The 23,371-nt window shown below is 37.8% G+C and overlaps 3 protein-coding genes across 9 annotated transcripts; 1 reads left to right on the top strand and 2 right to left on the bottom strand.

Moving 5' to 3' along the window:
* Positions 1–248: 248 nt before the first annotated feature.
* Positions 249–2,676, top strand: LOC103703891 (uncharacterized). Its single transcript, XM_008786931.6, has 3 exons — positions 249–1,107; positions 1,960–2,132; positions 2,239–2,676. The coding sequence occupies exons 1-3, from the start codon at positions 343–345 to the stop codon at positions 2,381–2,383; spliced, it is 1,083 nt and encodes a 360-aa protein (XP_008785153.4). The 5' UTR covers positions 249–342; the 3' UTR covers positions 2,384–2,676.
* Positions 2,677–4,046: 1,370 nt separating this feature from the next.
* LOC103703890 (nuclear transport factor 2-like) lies at positions 4,047–13,219 on the bottom strand. 2 transcript variants are annotated; one of them, XM_008786929.6, is made up of 9 exons: positions 12,872–13,219; positions 12,639–12,773; positions 11,451–11,760; positions 8,102–8,364; positions 7,843–8,026; positions 7,251–7,372; positions 7,088–7,153; positions 6,053–6,131; positions 4,047–4,716 (listed from the first exon to the last, which is right to left on the bottom strand). In XM_008786929.6, exons 1-9 carry the CDS (start codon positions 12,908–12,910, stop codon positions 4,496–4,498), a joined length of 1,419 nt encoding a protein of 472 aa, XP_008785151.3. In that variant the 5' UTR covers positions 12,911–13,219; the 3' UTR covers positions 4,047–4,495. The 2 variants fall into 2 exon arrangements, with proteins under 2 accessions (XP_008785151.3, XP_026659156.2); XM_026803355.4 differs by having other exon boundaries at positions 6,053–6,144; positions 12,872–13,215.
* Positions 13,220–16,315: 3,096 nt separating this feature from the next.
* On the bottom strand, positions 16,316–22,476 carry LOC103703889 (tRNA dimethylallyltransferase). 6 transcript variants are annotated; one of them, XM_089923690.1, is made up of 8 exons: positions 22,197–22,476; positions 21,970–22,111; positions 21,811–21,854; positions 19,453–19,563; positions 18,933–19,025; positions 18,692–18,834; positions 17,742–17,854; positions 16,316–16,655 (listed from the first exon to the last, which is right to left on the bottom strand). In XM_089923690.1, the coding sequence occupies exons 1-8, from the start codon at positions 22,280–22,282 to the stop codon at positions 16,587–16,589; spliced, it is 801 nt and encodes a 266-aa protein (XP_089779816.1). In that variant the 5' UTR covers positions 22,283–22,476; the 3' UTR covers positions 16,316–16,586. The 6 variants fall into 6 exon arrangements, with proteins under 6 accessions (XP_089779816.1, XP_038982329.3, XP_038982328.3 ...); XM_039126401.3 differs by having other exon boundaries at positions 16,316–16,633; positions 22,197–22,475; XM_039126400.3 differs by having other exon boundaries at positions 16,316–16,678; positions 21,970–22,087; positions 22,197–22,472.
* Between the last annotated feature and the right edge of the window lie 895 nt (positions 22,477–23,371).

Here is a 23,371-nt window from a genome sequence, read left to right as displayed (position 1 = left end):
TTCATGAACATAGCTAACTAGGTTTGCTTGAAGAATTTTTTGCTTAATTAAATTTTTTTGGTCGTACTCGCACACGTTTTGTGCGAGAAGCGGTTAAAAAAATATTAAAAATTATTAAATAACAATGAAAATTTCGTGAAAATAATATTTTCTTGGTAAAAGAAATATTCATTTCCAGTTGTCTAAAACAGCGAGGACAAAAATTGTTCACGTGCATACATCTCCCCTGGCAAAAAAACAAACATCGCTCTCTGCGTTGCTGAGGAGAGAAAGATCCCAATAAAGATCCAGGCCTCACATAGAGAAAGAAGAGAGGAGAGAAAAACGGGAGTTGAAGAAGAGATGTTGCTGAGGAGTTCTTCCACCCCAATCCTGGGATCTCTCCCCCCGTCCTCCCCTTTCTTCTCTGAAAGCCCAACCAATAAAAGCAGCCACCACCATAGCTTGGAGAGAACCTCCTCTGCCTCCTCCTCCCTCCCTCATGCCATCGCCCACCACCCCAATCCCACCCTCCACTTGCACTTCTCCTCCCTCTCCGACTCCTCCGACCGCGACCCCTCCTCCCTCGGCTTCCGAAGAGCCCTCTCCGAAGGCAACCTCAATTGCCTCCTCTCCGGCGACTCCCACCACCTGCCAATCAAAGCCCCTTCCTCCGGCCGCCGAGCCAGCCATGTTCTGGAGCCCATCCCCTCGTTCTCCATATACAATTCCAAAGAAGAAGAAGAAGAAGAAGAAGAACCGCAGGAGGAGGAGGAAGAGGGCGGCGGTGGGCTCAAAAGATCGGTCACGGTCGGAGATACTATCCTCGGAGAATTCGGCTCCTCAGGCGAGAATCAAAGTGTCGGCTTGGACAATGATTCTCGGGAAAGTGGGGACGTTGATGGGAATGCGGCGCTGCCGCTGTTTCTGGCCAGAGGGCTGGGGATCGATCGGCTGGGCTCCGGAATCTTGAATGCTGGTAGTGGTAGTGGTGGCAGCGGCAGGTGTACCGTTCTGACCGGCGATGGAGGAGAGCAATCCGACATGGAGGCTTACTATAAGCGGATGGTTGACGAGAACCCGGGCAATGCTCTGTTCCTGAGAAACTATGCTCGGTTTCTCTACCAGGTGACCCATTTCGCATTCTTTACTCCTTTATCTGTACTGTTCTCATCTATTTCTCCATGATTTGGAATTTTGATAACGTGCTCCTACATTCTATCTATAAAGTGGCATCTAGTTTGATCATTTTATGTGTATTTGAAGTTCTATATCCGAATTGTCTCTGTTGTAGTTGTTAATTGCTAAGAAATGCTCAGAGTTGCCCGGATTTAGGTGGATAGCCTCGACGTTGAGAGATGTTAGATTTTGATGAAGCAATATTTGTTATTATTTGTATCTCTGATGCAGTGGAACTGTGGAAGAAAAGCCTTGGAATTTCCATATCTTGCTCTTAATGTAATTCTATCAGAAGAGATCTGTTCACTCTGTGAGGTTTATTAGGAGAAAAGTCATGGTTTTGAAATTTATAAATTCCTTCAGAACTTGCAGCTGGAAATTTTTAATTAAGCATTACTTCTGAACCTGGCGACATATGTATATCAAAAAAATCATTTTTGTAAATTTCTAATAGTGAAACTTAACCATTCCTAATGTCCTGGCATAAGTCTTTGGGTCTAAATAGCTTTTTCCTTCTCAGCTTCTAAATGACAGTGCTTTTCATTCATTCACACCAAAGAAGACATTAAATTACTGGATAATTGCATTGTAAATAGAAGTTGATCTACTGGTTTCTCCTTGATAGTCTATTTTAGCGAATTGTATTTCATGTTCAGGTCTAAGATACAGTTCATTGAGAATCAAAGGATTCACTTCTATTTTCTTTACTAGTCTTCAAAGTACCCGTATATCAAATTTGCATCCATTCCTTCAGTATATTCATTTCCTCTCATCTGATGCAATTCTATTCTCTTGTATTAGGCCAAGGGAGATCCTCAAAGAGCTGAGGAGTACTACTCTCGTGCTATACTTGCAGACCCGGGCGATGGAGAGATCCTGTCACAGTATGCTAAACTAGTGTGGGAGCTGCACCATGATGAGGAACGAGCTTCTAGTTATTTTGAACAGGCAGTTCGGGCCGCTCCTCATGATAGGTATAACACATACACGTAGTCTCATCATCTTCATGAGCGTTTTGATTCTGAAAGAAAAAATTCTCTCAGATTCTGATGTTTTTTTATAACCAATCGTTCCTCGCAGCCATGTCCTTGCAGCATTTGCTGAGTTCCTGTGGGAAACGGAGGACGATGATGGAGTAGAAGGTGGAGAAGGTGGTCATTCACGAGATTATGCTGGAGCATCCATTCATCATGGAGCATTGGCATCTGCAGCTGCTTCATCATAAAGGCGTGGTGCAAGTTTGAACCAACAGTTGTATTGCTGAAAAACTAGCATGCTCCGTGATGTGCTAAGGGATATCTTGGAGATGAAGAGTTTGGAACATAGACTAGCTTGTGGGCTCGTTGAACATCTGAAGGGCTCGTCCTATGGTAGTGGAAAGTGGAAGAAATGCTTTTGTCTGGAGACGTTAGAGAACATAATAAAAGCAATTTGTTATGTTGTGTAGGAGGACTGGGCGTGTGTTTATTAGTGATCTTAAGATAATTTATTCAGAAAAAGGCCCAAGCTTCATCTTGATGTTGATATGTTGCTACGAACCACAAAGGAAAATTCTGTGATGTAGTACTGATTCAGTAGAGCAGATTTAGTCATAAAGGGTTGGCCGATCCAGACAGCCTTCATCTTGTTGTCATTAACTCCTCTTCTCGTTGAATAATATCACAGGCACTAAATAGAATTCGATTATGAAGCATTTGAAGTAGTTGCGCTCCTCCCCTAAATTTCCACCATACCATGCCACTAGATTTCCGCCTGCACTCATGGGAGGGAAGCTTGCTTTTGGTTCACGGATAGTGGCTAACGAGGTAGCCGTGGATCTGGAGGTTGAAGATGAGGGCCCAAAAGGAGTTAGATCTATTCATTGTCCTTTATAGGAAGATTCTCTGGATGATGATTGGTCTCTACCATCTTCAAGTTTTACAGCTCATGTATCTGTTAGTGCCATCCGTGCAGCACCGGAGCTCAAGCAGGCTGATACCAAAACTCATCAAGTTGCTAATTCGAGGCACTGGGTTATCTTGGGTGCTATCAGGTGACTTCAATGGTGCTATCAGCTATGACTCCTCTGGGTCCAAGAATTGGTTTGAAACGGTGGAAGTAAGAGTGCTGTAACCTGCCTCCAAGTCCATACCACAATGTTTCTGTCCATTATAAAGAGTTGGGAGCAGCATGGCAAGCCCTCACCACTGCTATCCAACTTTACGCACCAAATCATGATTCTTCTTGCTTATGCTAACGGTTTTGGTTGTACTTTCTATAGAATTGAACGAGTAAGGCCTGCCTCCCATCAACCAGAAATTAAGAAATATAAATCTTGAATCATGGGCATCTAGAGTGAAGGGTTCATCCATTCAATATACACAAACGGGAGACACAGCAACACCCAGACAGGAAGCGGGAAATCTGGCAATCAAAGTGATCCCACCGAGGCCTCATGACAGCTTTGGGTCACCAGAAAATAAAACCAGCCTACACTGATGAAGGTTGCCGCAGCATCTCCTGGAACAAATCCATAACTTTCATACATTCCCAAATATTCATTCAAACATATTCACGGATGGAGGTTCTTTAAGCACCACACACTGGAGACAGATGATTGCCGACAATACTCATTTATACCTGCTTGCTTTAATGAAGACCGTGGATAATAAATAAATCATGCCAGGAGAGTTCCAAATTCCAATCCTCCTGGCCAGCCATAAGAGCAAAGATTAGAGCATCCTGATTTCCTTCGCATGGATCCAGCAGCTAAACAACAGGCACTGCCATGCACGCAGCTGTCTCCACATTTATATTCATCCACTTATAACCAAGAACCTAAAATATAGCAAGCTTCAAATGCCATGAGCTGTGATTTTGTCTTGCACTAATTTAACCAAGAGTCAGCATTCCAAAGATTAAACATGTTATAATGGCCAACCCACCAGAGACTGGCTCCAGCAATGTAAGATACAAGAAATCTGCAACATTACATCTGATGCTATACCATTTATGATCAAGAGAGCCATGAAATGAGAAACGCTCAAGATGGATATTTCGCATCAGAGCGATCTGAAATTGAATAGCAACTCAAATACTACCTCAGAACTCATTAAATCTCCAATTCCCTTTGAACTCCCGTAACTGCAAAAGTCCTACCCTCCTGAAATGAGGGATGAAAAAGAGAACAGAAAAATGGGAAGCGCACCCAAAAACACCAGTGCAGCCTCTCAATACCAGCTAACCAAATGACACTCCACAGAAACAGTAACCACATATGCTGTAAAAGGGCAAAAAGAAGACATCCAGAATATTGCTGGAACTCAGACAATGAAACCTTCATCCATATACCGAATATCTAAGATGAAGCTTCAAAAGGGTTAGACCCATTCCCCAGAGCTTGATTCCCCAAGATGCCCCTCTCTTGGCGAGGGCCTCGCTGAAGGTATCCGTTTCCTCTCAGCCGATTATTGTAGTCCCTGTCGCTATTGTCTTGCCCGCTACCTCTACTGAAGTTTCGACCACCAAAACGCCCCCTTGAAGCCTCTGTCTGGTAGCCACCCCGTCCTCTGCCCCTTCCTGCAGATAAAAGACAAAAATCCCAGGTTTATCAAAAATTATAAAAAATTCCACATGAACTGATTTCCAAAGATAAGCAAAGACGAACCCGTTGTGTTGTAATTTTTTAAGAAAAAAAGGAGTGGGAATCCCAAAAGTTAGGTTGCATTGCTAACAAATATCTAAAATAAAATCTCAGGTAGATATTAGGTAGAAGCCTGTCAACCAAAACAGTCTAGAAAAGAGCATATCCAAATAAGAGTATATCCAAAAAAGTAGTGCCTGAAAGTTAAAGGTAGAAACAGGAGGGAAGGGTTGATTGGATCCAACGAACCACATCATGAACCAAAAAGCAACCACATATGATCTAGAGCCTACTAGCAGGTAGTCTGCAACAAATAAGAAAATCAGCCCATGACACAACCCAACATGGATGAGTAACCTATTCACTCAAAGGCAAATTAAGCAATATCCCATTGAATTTCATTGATCAAATAGTGTTAATAGAACCATCTGTTGATAAATGCGAGTTATTCCCAATAATTAGCCATCTTTCAAGTGGTTGACAAAAAATGGAGCGGCAATCAGATGGTTGCAATCATTAAAATAAAGCAACCGCACAATATGCTTGATTTCCCTCGCAGAAGTAAATACAAAGTAGCATATAGAGCTAAGCTTCAGAATTGACTCAGACTAATAATATCCTGAAACATTAATTACATTTCAAGCATTAAAATAAATGCAACCGCACAATATGCTTGATTTCCCTCGCAAAATCAAGATATTATGCATGGATCAGATATATTATGGCCAATTCCTCAAAAGATTCTTCCACAATGGACTCTGATAAGTAAGATTTTGAGTAAGTGTTTACAGAATCTTCTTCTGTCCGAAGAAAAGATTCATCGAAATAATGAGTCACCCATTCCATAAATACAAAGTAGCATATAGAGCTAAGCTTCAGAATTGATTCAGACTAATAATATCCTGAAACATTAATCACACAAATCAAAAGAAATAAGAACACTATGGCTAATGAAGAAAGATGGATAAGTTCAAATCATAGGACAGTACTTGCAAGACAATGTTGTGTAAATTCAACTTCATCACACATAAATATACAAAAATTCCAAAAAAGGAAGACAATATAAAAACCATTCATTAACTTTAATGTAATTTAGTTTTTATCATGATGTAGGCTTGCCACTGTATAAAGATTTTTACCCAAATGGGTGTATATTTTTACTGCACAATTCAAAGGTTCCAGAAATAGAACATATGAAAAAGTGCTAATCCATCCAGTTGAATAAAATTATAGACCAGCAGAAAATGTAGTACACAATGAAAAATTACTTACTTCCACCTCGAAAAGCACCGCTATTAGGTCTTCTCCCCTCCACATGAATTAGCCGTCCATTCAACTGTATTGGTGATGCCTGTAGAAAGACACTGTTCAAAATGAATACAAAAATGACAGAATTGGTTCAATAATTACATACATATGCATGTATGTATGTACAACACTCAACAAGAGAAGAACAATTAACTATCAGAAATATTTCAATGCCCCTGTTCAGTTGCATAAAATGAATACCTACCATCCCTAAATATCAGACTGCTAACTAACATTACCAGGAGAAAAATTCAGAAAACCTTATAAACGATTCAAATTGTTTTGCATTACTCTTTTAGGATGACATGGGGAGATGGAGTAAACCCACTTCCAGCCTTCGCCAAACCGGGCCGAACTGCCGATCCAAAACGGCATCAACTTGGGACGGTTCAGTTTAGATGGTTCGAATCTTCGAGAGGGCTCTCTTGCTCACTCTCTCTGCTAGAACACTCGCTAGTTCAACCCCCCCCCCCCTGCGGCTTCGATGGTTGAGTCTTCGAGAGGGCTCTCTTGCTCACTCTTCAAATGCTCGCTAGCTTCCCCCGCATGGCTTTGATGGTTCAACTCTTCAAGAGGGCTCTCTCCGCTCAAACGTTCTGCCTCCGCCCCCCCCCCCCCCCCCCCCCTCTTTGATGGTTCGAGTCTTCATGAAGGCTCTCTCGCTCACTCTCTCCGCTCGAACACTCGCTAGCGCACCCCCCTTCCCTCTCTCTCCCCCTCTTCCTCCCTCTCTCCCCCTCCCTTCCTCCTCTCTCTTCTCCTCCCTCTCTCTCCTTATGGTTCGGTATGCTCTGGGTCTGTGCAGTACATACCCAGTACCGTATGGAACCAATCATCAACCTATACAAGCCCCATCACTGGTCCCTGGTCTAGCAAACCTTGTATGAGGGCATATATAAAGTAAGAAAAAATAAGACAAACTTGCATAGATTTTTGGAAAGAGCATATCATTTTCAAAAATCACTCAAAAAAAATAATCAGTTTCTGAACTACACAAACCTTAAGTGCATTCTGCACGCCAACAGCATCTTCAAATTCAACAAATGCATAAAAAACACCAGCCTCCTGTATATTCACAAGAATGCACGTTTATTAAGCAACAGATGTATAACAGATTCCAGGAAAGTAAGATAAAAAAATAAACAAACTGTAACAAAGTAACCTTGCGACTCCTAACAGTAACACCATCAGGCCTAATTCTGCCGAAGTTCTTAAACTCTTGCTCAAGGTCAGATGCAGTAATAAATGAAGGAAGGTTTCCCACATAAACAGATCGTGATTCACCTAAGACAAAAGAATACAGAAATCAAAAATTTTAATATTCAACTAAACTCAGAGAGAAGCAGTGAAAAAGGCTGCAGACAGATTAAATAAAGTATGATAGTCAGAAAAAAATAGAATATAACATTGCTGAACAATGAAAAGGTAAAGAAAGATAAAGATTTACAATATAGACTGCTATAAATAATTTAAATTAACATGAAGAGCAATAATTCATTCACACAACAAAAAGACGGACCACAAACGATAGAAAAATAGAAAGACAAATGTTGCATCGACAAAAAATAACACAAACCAAAAGTTTTTAAGAAATATATATAGCAAAACTAAGTCGAAACAACTAATCAGAAACTTGTTCAAAGAACCCCTTCCAAAAAAAACAACTTTTCTAAAGTGTCAAAATGTGCTCTCACAAGTCCCAAAAACCCTCTCAATTCCACATCAGATACACTAACAGATAATGGAAGAACTACCTTCATATTCAAATGTTGCACTTTCCTCCAATGCCTCTGAGCTGGACTTCTCGGGCACAACAGCAGGCTGTGACAGTTGCACGGCTGACTGTGGAGCATGCTGCCGGTCTGAGGCCACCTGAGTGGTCTTGTTTAAAGATGCTGGGTAAGGTGCAGAATGTCCCGATTGTCCTTTAGATCGTAGCTGCAAAGAAAAAGGGCAAAATTTAGGCTTCTCAAAGATAACTAAAAGTGATAAGCAAGTAGTACAAAAACATACAATGGAAGCATAAGTTTGCTTTGGAGGCTCCCCAACAGGCTCCTCTGCAGGGGCAGGAGGTGGCTCTCTCATGGTGGTCATCACATTTGGATATGAAACAGTGGGCTCTTCTGCTGAAGTTTCATCTATCCTTTCATCAGACTCCAGAACTTGCTGTTGTGGCTCAGGGATGCTATATTTCTCAACTATGTCGTTTTCCTCTTCATGGACGGCAGTATCAAACTCCGTAGCCTGTATTTCTTCACCCATCATGTAGTTGGAAACTACCAAATTAACCAACAAGGTCAAAGTTAAAACAAAGACAGGATGCCATGGGCAAATCTTACTCGCCTCCAGAAATCAAATTATTTTCTTTGCATTATTCAAGAAATCTATACAAAGTAGCTCGGAGTAGAATTTCAATAAAATCAAAACTGATAAACTGGAGAATAGATGGAAATTAATCCCAAGTTTGCTTTATTATTAAAAAAACTAATAGGCAACCACAAAAGTCTTGCATGGAGTTCTCTGAAACAGTATCAACAAACTAAAACTTACAAAAACAGAAAAGTAACACTCGTATTCTTCACTAAGAATGACAAATGGCAGATCATGCTCAGAGTTGGATGTCATTCCTACGACTAAATATTGTTCAGACATAACAATGGCGTCAAGCAACTACATCTTCAAGATGATTCCCTCGTTATCACAACTATTGGGCTAGAGAGGATGCACCATCATATCCGGAAGAACTGACAACAGATCCCACCTCATTTGTTCTAATAACAAATTAGTGCATTCGTCTCTAATGCTTAAATCATCGTATGCCATGAGCCAAAATAAAACATAAACCAAACAAGATATTGTGAAACTTCAAAGATAAAAAGGTCAAAATCTAGCAAGTTGTACATGGGAAATGATGAAGGCAGCATGCAAAGCAAACTGACCCCATCTTGGGGGAATGATTGTGTTGCAGAAAACTAATAATATAGTCAGGTCTAAATTTTCCAGACATCCAAAAGAACTTCACTCCCACAATCCTATAGAAATATTTGCAAAACAATACGTAGATTCTTTTCAGTTGTACTCCGATGTAGCTTTTCTACACTCCAAAAAAGAACAAGAAGAAAAGGTGAAATATGTTTTCCTTTTATTTTATTCTTGCTATATCCTAAAACTCTGAGAACCACATTATACCTTTCTGAGTAAACTACTTTTATTTTTTCTTCTATTTTTCAGCAGATTTTCTCGCATCCAAAAAGACCATGGTTGGTTTCCCAACTTTATATAAAACATCATTGAATGAAAACAATTTGGAATGCGCAATATAACTGAGAGAAAGATAGACGGGGTAGGTAAGTTAATTAGCTTCAAAAATTATTTAGGCCATATTTTCATCACATAATATCATGTCAAATATCATACCATGTTTAACGCAAAAAATGTCAATTTATATCAAACTTATTATTCAATGTGAACAAGATATTTTCTTTTACAAATGTACATACAGACATATAGCCATAATCATTTTCCTTGCTTTAAGCATTTCTATAACACTGAAGAACATTGAGTTAAACAGGAAATTGAGAGGTTTTGAAAATATGTTAATTATTATCGGCATATCATGCATCATTCAACATGGGAATATTAGCACCAAAAAGTGGACTATAAATGATTTATCGTAGATAACTTCTGCAAGTATGCAAAAAATGTTGATTTATATCAAACTTATTGTTCAATGTGAACAAGATATATTCTTTTACAAATGTACATACAGACATATGGCCATAATCATTTTCCTTCCTTTAAGCATTTCTATAACATTGAAGAACATTGAGTTAAAAAAAAAATTGAGAGGTTCTGAAAATATGTTAATTACCATCAGCAAATCATGCATCATTCAACATGGGAATATTAGCACCAAAAAGTGGACTATAAATGATTTATCGTAGATAACTTCTGAAAGATCTGAACTTTGAACGACCTAGCCCCCAAATTTTATAACTATAAAAAATTACAAAACAAAAGGAGCTATTACATATATGGATAAAAAAGCAACTACAAAATTCAAATCCAATCAGGTAAAAAGCATTTCAAATCTTATCCTAATAAACATTGAAACATGTAACTCATACTGACTTATATTCACAAACATAACAAACTTCCATTGTCTATGGACTTGATTTGTTCTCAATCTCCATAAGTATGTCAAAATAACTGAGACTCCATGACCACCAAAAGTTTGTTCTCCCTGAATCCACCAGCCTCGCGATTTCTTCGTATCACATATTTATCAGGCATGCCTAATTTCATTGTGTTATGCCAGTTGCCTCCACCATCGATGTATATCGACTAGTGAGCCTAAATTGCATGTAGAGGAGAATGCTTACAGTTAGTAGAAGAGGCACTAGGTTTTGAAAAAAGGCATGTAAAATGCCAGAGAGTATCTAAAGTGCAAACCCACCTAACCTACAGTTTTGCTATAATACGAGGCGCACACCAAATACACTAAGAAGGAAATTCCCATGCCTCTCTCTGTCTCTCCAACTCCACTTTCAAGGAGTGAGCAATCCTGCTCTTCCAATGTTATCCCAAACGTTTCTTTCTAAAATTTTACCCTTCATTTAAAAGGTGGGGAGTAGGGCACAAGCTCATCTGTTTGTCTTAACCTATCCTTTTACTTTATGTATCTCACTTAATAATGGTTTATGAGTGACATAAATTAAATATCTTTCAGAATGAATCATAAATAAAGCCTATGAAATGGTGTGGATCATAAGCATCCATAGATTCACAAGCCACCAAGCTCACATAAATTCAAAACAATGATGATAGAAATAGAAGCACAAATGCTCATCGAATTCTCCTTTTAGTTAGCAATAACATGGGGATGCCATTATATCCATGCATATAATCAGTCAGATACATTATTCATGCCAAATGCTGGCTAAAATTTTTCTTCAAAAATCTTGCTTATGTTTGTTCACACTTCAAATATCTTAAAATTCCTGCCATAAAATAAACTTTACATACAATTACTTCAAGAAAAAGCATAAGCAATAGACAAAACATGTATCCTGTCAAGCAGTATTTAACATGGACATGAGGATGTCACTTCTGATGATATTCGCATACTAGGCATAGCTAGTTAATGGACTGAGGACATGAAATTACAGAAACAGAGATATCAATGTACATGTACTCAACCTAATTACAGTGTATCCACATTGTACTTTTAGTGTAATATAGATGAGTTGCCAACTTATCCAAAATTTCAAGTAGTAAAATAGGAAAGGTGCACCAATGATTAGCATCATCTGTGTTATAAAGGAATATATTGACTTCTATTAATTTTCAAAGTGGATAATACCTGGCTCCGGTATAGGACTGGATGCATTTAACTTGGTTTCAAAATTGTTATGGGAGGCTAATACAGTTGTTGGGTGCTGATTAATATGTTCCTCTTCGATGAAGTGAAAGATGTCGTTCAAAACAAAATATCCTTTTTCCTGGGGTGCAAGGAAGAAGGTCTGCACGAATTGCCTCCTGACACTGTAGTCTTTCAGTTGCACATAACCACAAACCATCACCAAAACACCTCCACTCCAAGATTCCAAAGAGTGTGCATTTTTTATCTCAATCCCATTAAAATTCAGGCACATTACAAGATTGTGAATTTGCTGCAAAGTTTTACAAGAAACTACATCAGCAACATATAATAGAGCCATTAAAAGATCAGTAAGCAATGGGATAAAAAGGATGATAAAATGAGAGAAAGTTATATATTAATCCCTGGCTTCAATGAAAAAGATTTGCACATCATGACTGACAAAGTAAACAAACAGAAAATGAGCCCTCAGCAACAGATATTTTTTTTAAAAAAATATTAATATCTACATGTAAGATGTGATACTTAAAATTATTGACATGGCAATGATCTGATGTTTTTCGAAGCTGGGATATCAGCCATCTAGTGGCTGACCACAACCAATATGAACCAAGATCTGATTCTATCTCAGTTGAGATAGAAAGTGGAGGAATCTGGAAACCCGAGAACTTCCAAGATCTTGGCTGATATTTCAAGATCGAGATATCAGAATGCCAGCCAATATAGTACATCCAGGAATAGCAATTATTGAAAGGCCTTGATATATTGATGTTGTATCAGCCAATGTCCTGGGACTTATCGCTTTACATTGGCCCAGACTAACTATTTAGTAGTTAAAATTAAACGCTGTCTAGCATCATTTCATCACTATAACTTTAACAAGAAAGAGAAAACTTAATTTGAGAAGCGAAATAGTTTAAAAGCAACAACAGTAGAGGAGTGGAAAAGAGTTCGGTCATATCCGTAGCTTTTACCTTATAAAGTTTATAGTTATACAGTCGTTTTTCCATTATAAACCAATATATAGTACAAGAAAAATCTTTGTTAAACAAAATCTTCGTAAGAAAATATGTTTCGAAAACAAAAAAGTTACCCATTACGCCGCCCCCCGCCCCCCAAAAATAAAATAAAATAAAATAAAATAAAATATAAAAAAGGAAAGAAAGTTACCAGCATCCCCGTAGCGGACTCAGTCGTGGTCCCATCGAATCGCTTCATGGTGCTCGCATTCGTATAAAACTGATGAACTAATTCAGGCTGCTGTTGAAGAATATGATAGTATTGCCCCACAAAATAACTCCCCACCTAAACCATTAAACAACGACCAGAAAGCTCGGATTAAAACCCAAAAAACATTAAAAATCCAAAATTAATAAGAAAAAAAAACCGTTCTATTCGATTACCTGAACGGCAGTGACATGACCTGGGAACGAAGACGCCATAGTCGCCTTAGACGCACAAGCACCGAGATCGATCACAAAACCCTAACCCCCCGAAAGTTCCACTCCAAGCCCTAAACCGAAGGACGCCCAGCACCGCAACGGAGATCGAAGCACTCGCGATCGACAGATCCGACTAGATTCCGCGTTCGACCCGAGCGATTTTATAGAAATTGAGGCAGAAAGTTAGAGAAGAAGTGCCCTTGGATCCTTCCAAAGATCCACTACGTCTTCCCTTTCTGATCGCCGAGGCCTTTAATGGCCTTCTCTATTTATCCCCTCCCCTTCCCCATCTTTCCCTTGATCTTATATATGTTTTCTTCCTTTTATTCGCTTCACTTAGCTTATGGTTTAATTATACGGTCGATACGTATTCCTAGAAGGCGATATTAGCCGTTGGATCGACAGGGAGCTCGTGATTTGCGCCAGCGTCGCGGCTAACGTGCGCTCGACAGATCCTGGGAAAACATAAGCTAAATCTAACATGCGCCGATATTGGTTGCGGCGATTGGAGAAACTCGATCCGAGCCGCCCGATCCTATTTTGATGCGGACCATAGACGCGAAGAATATTTGACACAGCACGTGCCATGCACGTGTTCAGGTCAAGAAACGTATATGGACTGTTTGCCAGCTGTTTCGTATTTTTATTTAGACATTCTTTTTTTGGTAAAATATTGAGAATTTCTTTGATTGATCATGCTTTAAGACAAAAAAACGAAATAAAAATCTCCATTTAATGAGAGTGGCAAGCAGCATACAAGCTCAATCAGAATCCATTTTCAAATAAAGCTGCTCTTATGAGTAGAGCTATTAATGAGCCGAGCTGAGGTCGAGCCTGGGAGAGCTCGACTCGGCTCGTTTCACAGAAGATCGGGCTCGGGCTTGCTTGACAAAGCAAAGGCTCGGGCTTAAACTCGTAAAGCTCGTTTCAATTACGAGCTCCAGAACGCCCCGAGCTCGAGCTCGATAACAGGCTATTTTTCTCTATATGGTCAGATTTTTATAAATTATAGTGCTGAAATAAGATCTTTCAGCAGGAGACTAGAGCTCGTTTGAGCTCGTGAGCTGCTTGAGCTCGAGCTCGAGCTTGGGCTCAGGTGTAAAGGAGCCTCATATTGGGCTCGGGCTCGGGCTCGGGCTCGTTTGACTAAGGAGCCGAGCTCGAGCAGCTCAGCTCATTAATAGCCCTCCTTAGGAGCTGTTAAATGGGTTTACGATCGATATTATCAAAACTAGGGCATTTGGCTAATTTTATCCATTTATCTAATGTTAGTTTTTTTATCGATAATTTTGTATAAATGATGAGAGTTAACCTTTGTACAATGTTAGAGTTGCTCCATGACTGTTATTTTATTGTCATAATCTATATATCTTAAATTTATTAGATTTTGATAATTATGGTATATGCTATTAAAACTGTTTATTTTGAAACTAATTTGATAATTAGTTAGAGATCACAATAATATATTAATTTTAATTTCTAAATAATTTTTACAATGTGAAATATATTCAACAATTTTGGTCTTTACTTAGGATGATGTATTCTTGATTTTAAATCATAAAATATGTAGTTCAAAGTAGATAATAATAAATATTTCTTGAAAATAATTAAAAGGTCCATGGCTAATATATCCCATTTTCTTCGCCGCTTTCATCACAACATAGCTCACCATCGCAGTGGCTCACATCTGCGACTCCATCCTCTTTTTGCCCTTCAACCAAAGCATTGCGCACCGTCTGCACGGTGCTTTCCATTCTTCTACATTCTCTTTTCTAGCGCAATTGCGTGAAACAGAAGTACGCAAGTGAGAGAATTATAAGCACAATGAAAAAAAATGAATGCGTAACAAATGTTTGAATAAATTACTTTGATATTATGTGTCACTCTAAGAGCACTAAACCATTTTTTTATTATTTTTTACAATCGTATTAGAAGGGTTCAAGTGGTCTAAATTGATTTATAGACCATGTAATAAGTTCTTCCCTTTTCGCCCTTTTTTTATGATTTGGAGCGCGGGGGGGGGGGGGGGTAATTGACGTTTAGGTTTAGGGTTTTGGAATATACCTTTTGATTTTAAAAAAATTCAATTCATGGAACTCCGAACATCATTCCTATTCCTTAGCTTACAAATTTGTACAATTCCACAGAATGAATTTTCCCCTTCTTTTTAAATATTATGCTGTTGATAATGGAACAGTGATGGCAATGGATCATCATTTAGCGATCTTTACTGGATGATATCAGCATTTCTGTGGTGATTTTCTAGCTTCACTTTCATTTTCTTCAAGTAAAAATATTTTCCGTTGCATTCTTTAAAAGTTGTGTTCTTCATAATCCAACCTCCAATTGGTTGCAGCAGCGTATGGAATTGAAGTTTAGTTGTTATACCCAATTCCTCTTCCTGTTTTCTCCCTTCGAAGATTAAAAGAAAAAAACAAATAAGTTTTTCTCCTAATCCACCTTTTTAATCTATGCAAAGCAGTGAGCTTTGGTAAAATCTCCTTTCTTCTCGCTTTTCTTCTCGTGTCCGAGGTTCTCTCTCATCACTTTCTCCTTTTTCTTTCTTTTTCTTTTCATTTCCTCCTCTATCGAGTGCGTATCCAAACATAGCAGAGTCAAAATGTGGGCTTCTCGAGTATTAGGGCCGCATTTGGTTCATAGAGGAAAAAATATAGTCGACACAAAAATTAAAAAAAATATTTTATGTTTGATTAAAAGTAAAAAAAATAAAAAATAGTTTTTTTTGTAAAAATAATATTTTTATATTTTATAAAAAAATAAAAATTTATATGAGACATAAGAAAGTCCAGGACAAAAATTGAATTATTTTTTTTAAGTGCCCTTACAGTTTTGATAGAATGGGTAAGATATTTTCATTTATTATGGACATAACATATATTTTACATAACTTTTTCAGAAACTAAGCATAAGTCATTTAGAAATGTACTAATTTTATCTTTCTATGATAAATATTTCGGCGAGAAAAAATTCTTCCTGCAAACTAAACATGAGAGTTTGGAACCTGAGAAATTGTTGTTATATATATGTAAAGTAATTTATTTTGGTGGAAATATATATGTACAGTAATTGAGAGCAATAGGTAATATTGTATACATGAATTAACGCAAACGCAGATTTTGCCTAGTTGTCAACATGGTCAAGTTGAAAGATATGGTGGCCCTCCGGCCCATTAGACAACTATTCTGCTTATTGTTCCAGCAACCTTTTTTCAGTTTTTCCTATAGTCTTTCTACTCTCTTGTTTTGAGCTTTTGTGTAGCATCTTTCTTCACTTATTAAAGCTTCATTTTTTGTCATTTTGTTAAGATATTTATGCCTCTTGTAAACACTTTGTAATTTTACAAAAATAGTAAAATTGGACTGTACTTTAATTAAAAAAATCACATAAAAATCTCGTGTTTTTATTTTGCTTATAATTTTCATAGTTGATTCATACTTGTGGGACCATTTTTCCCAACAATAAAGACAACCCGTTCGACCTCACGGTCAAGTCCCCCATCAGGGTTCGCCATGTGTACGAGATTTCGAAGGTGAAGCAGCCCGATCCCTTGTGCCGGCAGGCCATGTACAAGTCCATCATCGGTACAACCAATTCCATGGGCATATCCACGTTGTTAAAGATCTTTGGTTGCTGCTCTCATCATCCAAAGAGATCCTCAAGTCATCGTAATCCGTGGGTTCGCTGAGTAGTTCTTCTTGCCATCTGCGATAGTTGAGCGAGTGCTCTTTGTTGAAGAGAGAGAAATGGCTTAAGAACAACAGCAAGCGTTATTAGTTTAGTATGGCTTCTAAGAATTCTTTCCACTTTGATATAAGTTGTCTTTGCCACTCCGTTTATGCATAATATGAGCTGAATCTTCAGTGTGAAATTTCAAGTTTTGTTCTATCTGTAGCTTTCTTTTTAATCAAAAACATTACTTGATATTATATGCATTCATTTTTAGAATGGAAATGTGGAATGATCTTAATCAATTTGACAATTCTATTCAAAATTTGAAGTATGTAATTTATGATGCAACAATTGCTTGGTTTTAATCTTTAATGAGAAAATTTTAATTTCAGAATTTGTGAGGTTCAAATTATGATTTCATAATAGATGCATGCTTAATTATTACTTTCTACTTTTCATTTATAGTGTCCATTGGCATACAGTGGATGAGTGGAAGAGAGAGAGAGAGAGACCACTCCTTATTTCGAATGAGATACCATTCGAAATAAGGATGATTTTCCTGATTTTTGGTTAATTTTCTTGGCTTCCACTTTCAGAAATACTTGTTAATTGGTTTAAGAGTCCTACAAGACCTACAAAACTATTTTTTATTATCTTTATTAATTTTAAAAAAACTATATTCATATGAAAATAGAATGCTTATGAGTGTTAGGAGCCCCACCTTAAAAATATCCTCCATGTCCTCTATTTTGATAATTGAAAAATTAATAAAACTTATTTTATTCTAAGTGTATTGTAATGTTTTCTTTTTACATGGTAGATTCTGGAGATCGATAGTAGTTGGTGAAATTTTTAGTTTTGGAATGTCTCAATAGCATTAGTTGATAAAATCTTTGGTGAGATCAAGACCCTCTTGGTAGCTAGGTAAAGATCCTTTGCCTTTGAATTTAATAATTACTTCAAAATTCTAAACAAGTTTTATTTTAATTGCACATGCTTGCACCTTCAACCTATTTTAATTGAAAGCAAAATATCACATTACCTACCACAAAGAAGAAAACCTGCGAGATTTCTTAACAACTATGATCATAAAATGTAAGCTTTTATCTTATGAAATTTCTTGATTCTGTTGTTCAAAAACCTCTTCCAATGCCAGATGCTGAAGCGCTATGGAATATTTGGCAATTCTCGTGCCCTCTTGCCTGTTGCCTGAAATACAACTATTCTTCAAAATATACGAACCCGAGCCATCACCTATAATAAGAAAAGAGGGAAAAAAACATCTCAGTTCAGCAGAATAATCTGTTTACTTGATCAAGTAAATACAACATCTATTCTTAAACCGAGAAGGAAGTGGCATCAGCAGGGTGGCATAAAATGGCCGAGAACCATCTCCAATCTAGTGGGATGGTTATTTTCAGTGTTTGCAACTGAATGACGAACAGTAGGCAGCAATACCATGAGGTGGTAATATAGTTCAAGCAAGCTATAAATATATAATGCAATTAGGGCCATACAATTTAAAAGATTGGTTAAGACTATGAAGAATTTGATGAGCGAATGATTTTTTTTGTTTGTTTGTTTTTTGTAACCTCAGAATCTAACATGACAAAACTAGAGGGTTTATTTCCTTCCTGGTAAGGGTGCGAGAAAATATTTTTTGCAAGTCTATAAAGGGCATAACAGAAGATTATTCATTTACAATTTTTTTCATCATAATGAAAAAAAAGAAGGCCATGAAAGCAGGTTAGGTTAATAGTTGAGCCAGAATAGTAGAACTGCAAACTTGTCAACAGTGATGCTTTGGAATTGCGTAATGCCAATCATCAAAATTGACTATAAAATGCAAATACAAATCTGGAAAACATCATAAGCACTCCAGTTGATATGCATATTGTTTTCAGAAGACAGGTGAGTGCCCGGCTGATATTCAGGGTGAGCAGGTTTAAACCAAGGTTTCTTGTATATAAGCAATAGACTTTATCAACTCAAACCAGTTGGGCACTCTCTAGGTAATATGTATATCTTATTCAGAAGGTGAATCAATCTGACTATTACTGTTATCATCAAACCAGGGAATAAACAATGTACCTTGAATTGTGAAGATGCACTGAATCCATCTCTTGTAAATGAATAACAGTCTTGGACTGTCTCCTTGGTGTGTATCAGCAACCAGAAGACTGCAAGATGCCTTGGGTTGCAATTTTTTGCTACAAATAAAGTGAACGAAGACACTTTGGAAAATTTACTTAGACTAAATAAATGCTGAAAGATTTCCCCAAAATTTTCTTATAATCATCAGATAGAATTAGGAGTTCGTTCCATTTCTTACTTTGCGTGTGCTATAGCATCCCAGCATAGAGCCAGAGTGCGAACCATGGCTAGATCTCTACCCCTTGCATTGTTATATCTCTGTTGGCAATTCCTGCAAGAGCTTCAGCATAGTTATGACATACTCATGCAGATAACAGACACAGTTAAACATATTGGTATTTTGTTGCTTTAGGCTTCAGAAGCAGAAAAGGCAAAGGCTGTTGTTGTTCAGAAGTTTATTCAAATCAAATTGAGTCAAAATATAACCTCTAAGAAGTTTGGATGCACATATGCTAAACAAGGCGATACATGGGTAACTAGACAATATTCAACAATATGTTTTATCGCATATCTGCATACTGCTCATGGATTTGTTGCTTTGGATCATCTATTCATTAAAATTTCCCAATCATAATTTGCTGGTACCCATAATTTTAATGAGTCTTTTCTTTCCAGATAATAGCAGATCCAGTGCAGAAAAAAAAAGGAGCTTGGCTTTTGCTTTCACCATCAACAAAGATAACATTCAAGAAATTTACTTGTCGCTGAAGAAATCTCCAAAATCATCAATGATAACTGCTACTGGAAAGCTTTCATGCAGGTGAAATGATGCAAAGAATTTTTTGATTCCTTCATCGTCTTCAACATACCTACAAGAAGATGAGAAAATAAGCTCTTCGGTTACTATCAGACAGAAACTAATTCTGTTATAGTCTTATCTGTAAGACAAGCTATCAAGTTGCAGAACCATTGTTCTGCCATTTAGAGCATGGTGCCTGTAAACTCCCCTGAGATATATGTTAAAGTCAGATTTCGGAAATGTAATATTAGTATCCAAGTTGAATAAAATGCCGCTCATTATTCTTGCTTATATGCTAAAGGCAGTTTTAAACAGAAAAAGGAAGTCAGATCATGTTTTCTGTTCCAGGAAGCTGCAAAAGAAGAGGTGGCTCTATTTTAGGCCTTTAATTATCTTTGCATTTGTCTAGGCGCCCCTGATATCTAACTTGATTGAATTAGGCTGCTTTTTGAGAAAAGATAGGACTATTTCTATAAGAATTAGGGTTTGATGTGATTTAACATATTTTAGCATCCATACGTATAAGAGAATCACTGTCACAAGAATAAAGTAACATTTTGGTTTAGTTATTTTTTACATTCGTTGGATGATTCCAAGTTGTCCCCTTCTCTCATCCTTCCATCTCCCTCTAACCTTTTTTGTTTTCATCCACTACCATATTTGGCCTGTTATCTTTAGTAGCACCTCTTTTGGGACTGGGTTATATCCTTGAACAATGTAACAGTAACCACGGAGATGAAAGGGACTTGTTCTTCTAAATTTATCGCTCATTGTGAGTTCAAAATTCACTGATTTTGTACTGAAAACAAGATTTTATTATGTTATGGTACAGGTAACATTGTTGTTAGGCAGCAAGTTATAAGCATATATATAACTGAAGTGATGATAAGTTCAGGTGCCAATTTGATAAGCTACATGTTGAATTTTTTGCTTTTTGGAAATAACATTTGGGCACCACCAACTTGAGGATTACCCAGGGCAAACACTTGGGCAAATACCTCTCCAGGTTTGAACCTGGAGCCTCCTCCATAGAGAGGACAACCACTAGCTGTACCACTATAGCCCGGTTTGTGCATGTTAATCGCCTTTCATTCCCTCCTGCCTCGAGAAAAGAAAGGGAACTTATAAGATCTGTTAGCACTGCTTCTTTCATTCATATCACTGCTTGTTGTCTTAAAAAATAAAAGAAGTTATAGGAGGGCAGCATTCTTCCTTATAGAACAGAGACAATCAGATCGAGGAAGGTGCAAGAATTGCTGAGGAAAACCTCTTATCCCTCTCAGCAATTCAACTTCATTTCAAGAGAGGATTCTCCACTTCATAAGCAAAAGGAAGGATGTCACTACCTAATTGATGATATCTCTTAGAGAAGCACAATGAAAGTATCATCAGCATCTTTGATGCCAAGATAAACATAAAAATGCAACAACGCATAACAATTAAATTTCAGATTCTAGTAAACAGATAATCATCAGAAAATATGAAAGAATAAGGGCAAGCTACAATAAAAAAAGGTTGTTGGGGGGGTGGGGGGGAGGAGGGTCACCGTGTAGAATACCTTTGCTATCCATGAACTTACTAATTGTCAGTCAGCATGATACAATCACGCAAATCAGGTAGGTTCTAGATTTTAAATTATTATTTGTTCCAGTTGCAGGTGTCCAAAGCATACGTCCTTCTTCTGTTCAAGAATAGCAACCATAACAGAGAGCAACACATGCAACCACAGAGATACTGCTTAAGAAGAAAATTCTGAGCTTTTGAAAATATGACAAGAATATCATTTCTTTCATCAAGATATAGCCTAATACCCATAGCTCATTAATTGAATGAAATTAAAAGGGGTGAATAAAATTAAAAGGGGTAAATAAAAAGCATTTCTTATGAATTCTATCATCCAAGATATATCAAACTAAGGCTTAAATTGTTTGAAGCATTGGTTACTATTAATATCGAATGATTGAATTCAGTATGTGTGCTGACCAGGATCCCAATAATAAAAATCTTGAAATATATTAATCAATATTTAAAATCATGATAAAAAATTGTGTGGAATATTTTAATTAACAGAAAAGAAACAAAGCCATTCATAATTATGTCCAAGCTACCTCCACATGTTTGAAGCATGCCAATCGATTGAGAATTGGAATACGCAGACCATGTTAAGATCTTGATTCTGATCTGCAGATATCTGCAGCCTCTTAAACATGGGCCCACGCTAATTACTCCAATTCAGAGGCCTGATCCTTGACAATCTTAAAACTCATGGTGGAATGGCAACAAGAATAGCAACGAATAAGAAGCGTAGTTTTCTTACTTGATTTGTATATGTTGAAGCGCATCTGAAGCCGGATCAACACCCTGGAAATATATCCAGAAGTTCGAAGGACAATTTATCCAATTATTTTTCAAAAAAAAAAGAAACTAAACAAGTTTCCTTGTCTAGAAATCAGGGAAGCAAAAGCAGGAGAGATACATGAGATAAAAAGGGAGGCTTATTCTCTAGTCTCCTCTTGTTACAGATGAAGACCACATCGCCGAAACTCTCCGATGTGCAATTGATCGCAAATTGGAACAGAAGAGAAGTCTTCCCGCTGTCTCCGAAAAATAAAAAATATCTGTAAAATTTCTAAAGGCACCCTGGAAGTAATATAAAAGAGAAAGCTTGGAAACGAATAAATGGGAGATGGTATGGAGAGATACCTGCAAGGAGGCCCAGAGAGGAGCGTCATGGGTTGTATGGAATCCGGACCGCCTATTTGCCTCGTGGAGAAGAACCTCTCCACCATCGGGAAAAGAACCAATCGTGCTGATCAGCTGCTTGAAGAAATGTCCATACGATGGCAGGTGGGTCTCCCGTTGCTTCCTTCCTGGTCTTTGGTCCCAGTAGAGGCTTTTTAGGGCTCGTTTGGTTCGCAGGAAAAGGAGGGGGGAAAGTGTGGTCAACGGGAAAGTAATGAAATGCCTCTTGTTTGATTGGAGTTTTCAAAGGAGAGAGATGGGAAAGTTATATTCCCATGGGAATATGATTCCCACATTTCATGGGAAAGTCTTTCCCATGAGAAACATGGGAAAGTTACTTTTCCATGAGGTGGGAATCACTCCTTTTTTATTTTTTCCCAAAAAGACCCTTCAACATTAAAGAAGCATTAAAGAGGCATTAAAGAACTAATTTTTATTAAGGGCATAATAGGAATTATACATAATTTTCCTAGGAAAGTGGATGGTCAACCAAACATAAGTACTTTGGAAATTTGTCACTTTCCCATGGTTAACCAAACATGCTAAAAATACTTTCCTAGGTATCCTCTTCCTAGGAATATGATTCCCAGGAATCATATTCCTAGGAGGGAAAATACTTTCCGCGAACCAAACGAGCCCTTAAGTTTTAGATGGCGGGAGAGCTGGGTCGGAGCCTTGGCGGGCACCGGCATAGGGTTTTGTTTCCTTCCCTCCTCTTCTTTTTATTATTATTATTATTATTATAATTTTTTTTATTTTTTACAATGATAATTCATATCAGTTTAGCATAAACACTAACCTCAGCATCAAGAGAAAGAAGACGGCATAAAGGAAAAAAAACAGAATCGAGTTCAGTCCAAAGAACCTCCCCTAAATGGTGAGCAGTAAAGGAGGCGACCCAATCTACAGTCCTGTTTAAAAGATTTGACGAGCACGCTCCTTTTATTTATTTGACACATATTATACATCAGTTATAATGAGCCATGTTGGGGGGAAAAATGGATCACCCCATAAATACAATTAAAGCACCCAAATCTGACAGCAAGGCCGAGCTCATCCAGGCTAAGCTCATGCAAGCTGCCAAGCTCAGAAGGTCGAGCTCAGAAGGCCGAGACCAGAAGGCCGAGCTCAAAAGG

The sequence above is a fragment of the Phoenix dactylifera genome, chromosome 6, assembly GCF_051530095.1.
Source record: "Phoenix dactylifera cultivar Ajwa chromosome 6, Ajwa_hap1_PhDact_Kaust_v1.1, whole genome shotgun sequence".
NCBI classification, from domain to species: Eukaryota; Viridiplantae; Streptophyta; class Magnoliopsida; order Arecales; family Arecaceae; genus Phoenix; species Phoenix dactylifera.
The sequence above is the reverse complement of the archived record's forward strand: the minus strand, read 5'-3'. Positions and strand labels throughout refer to the sequence as shown.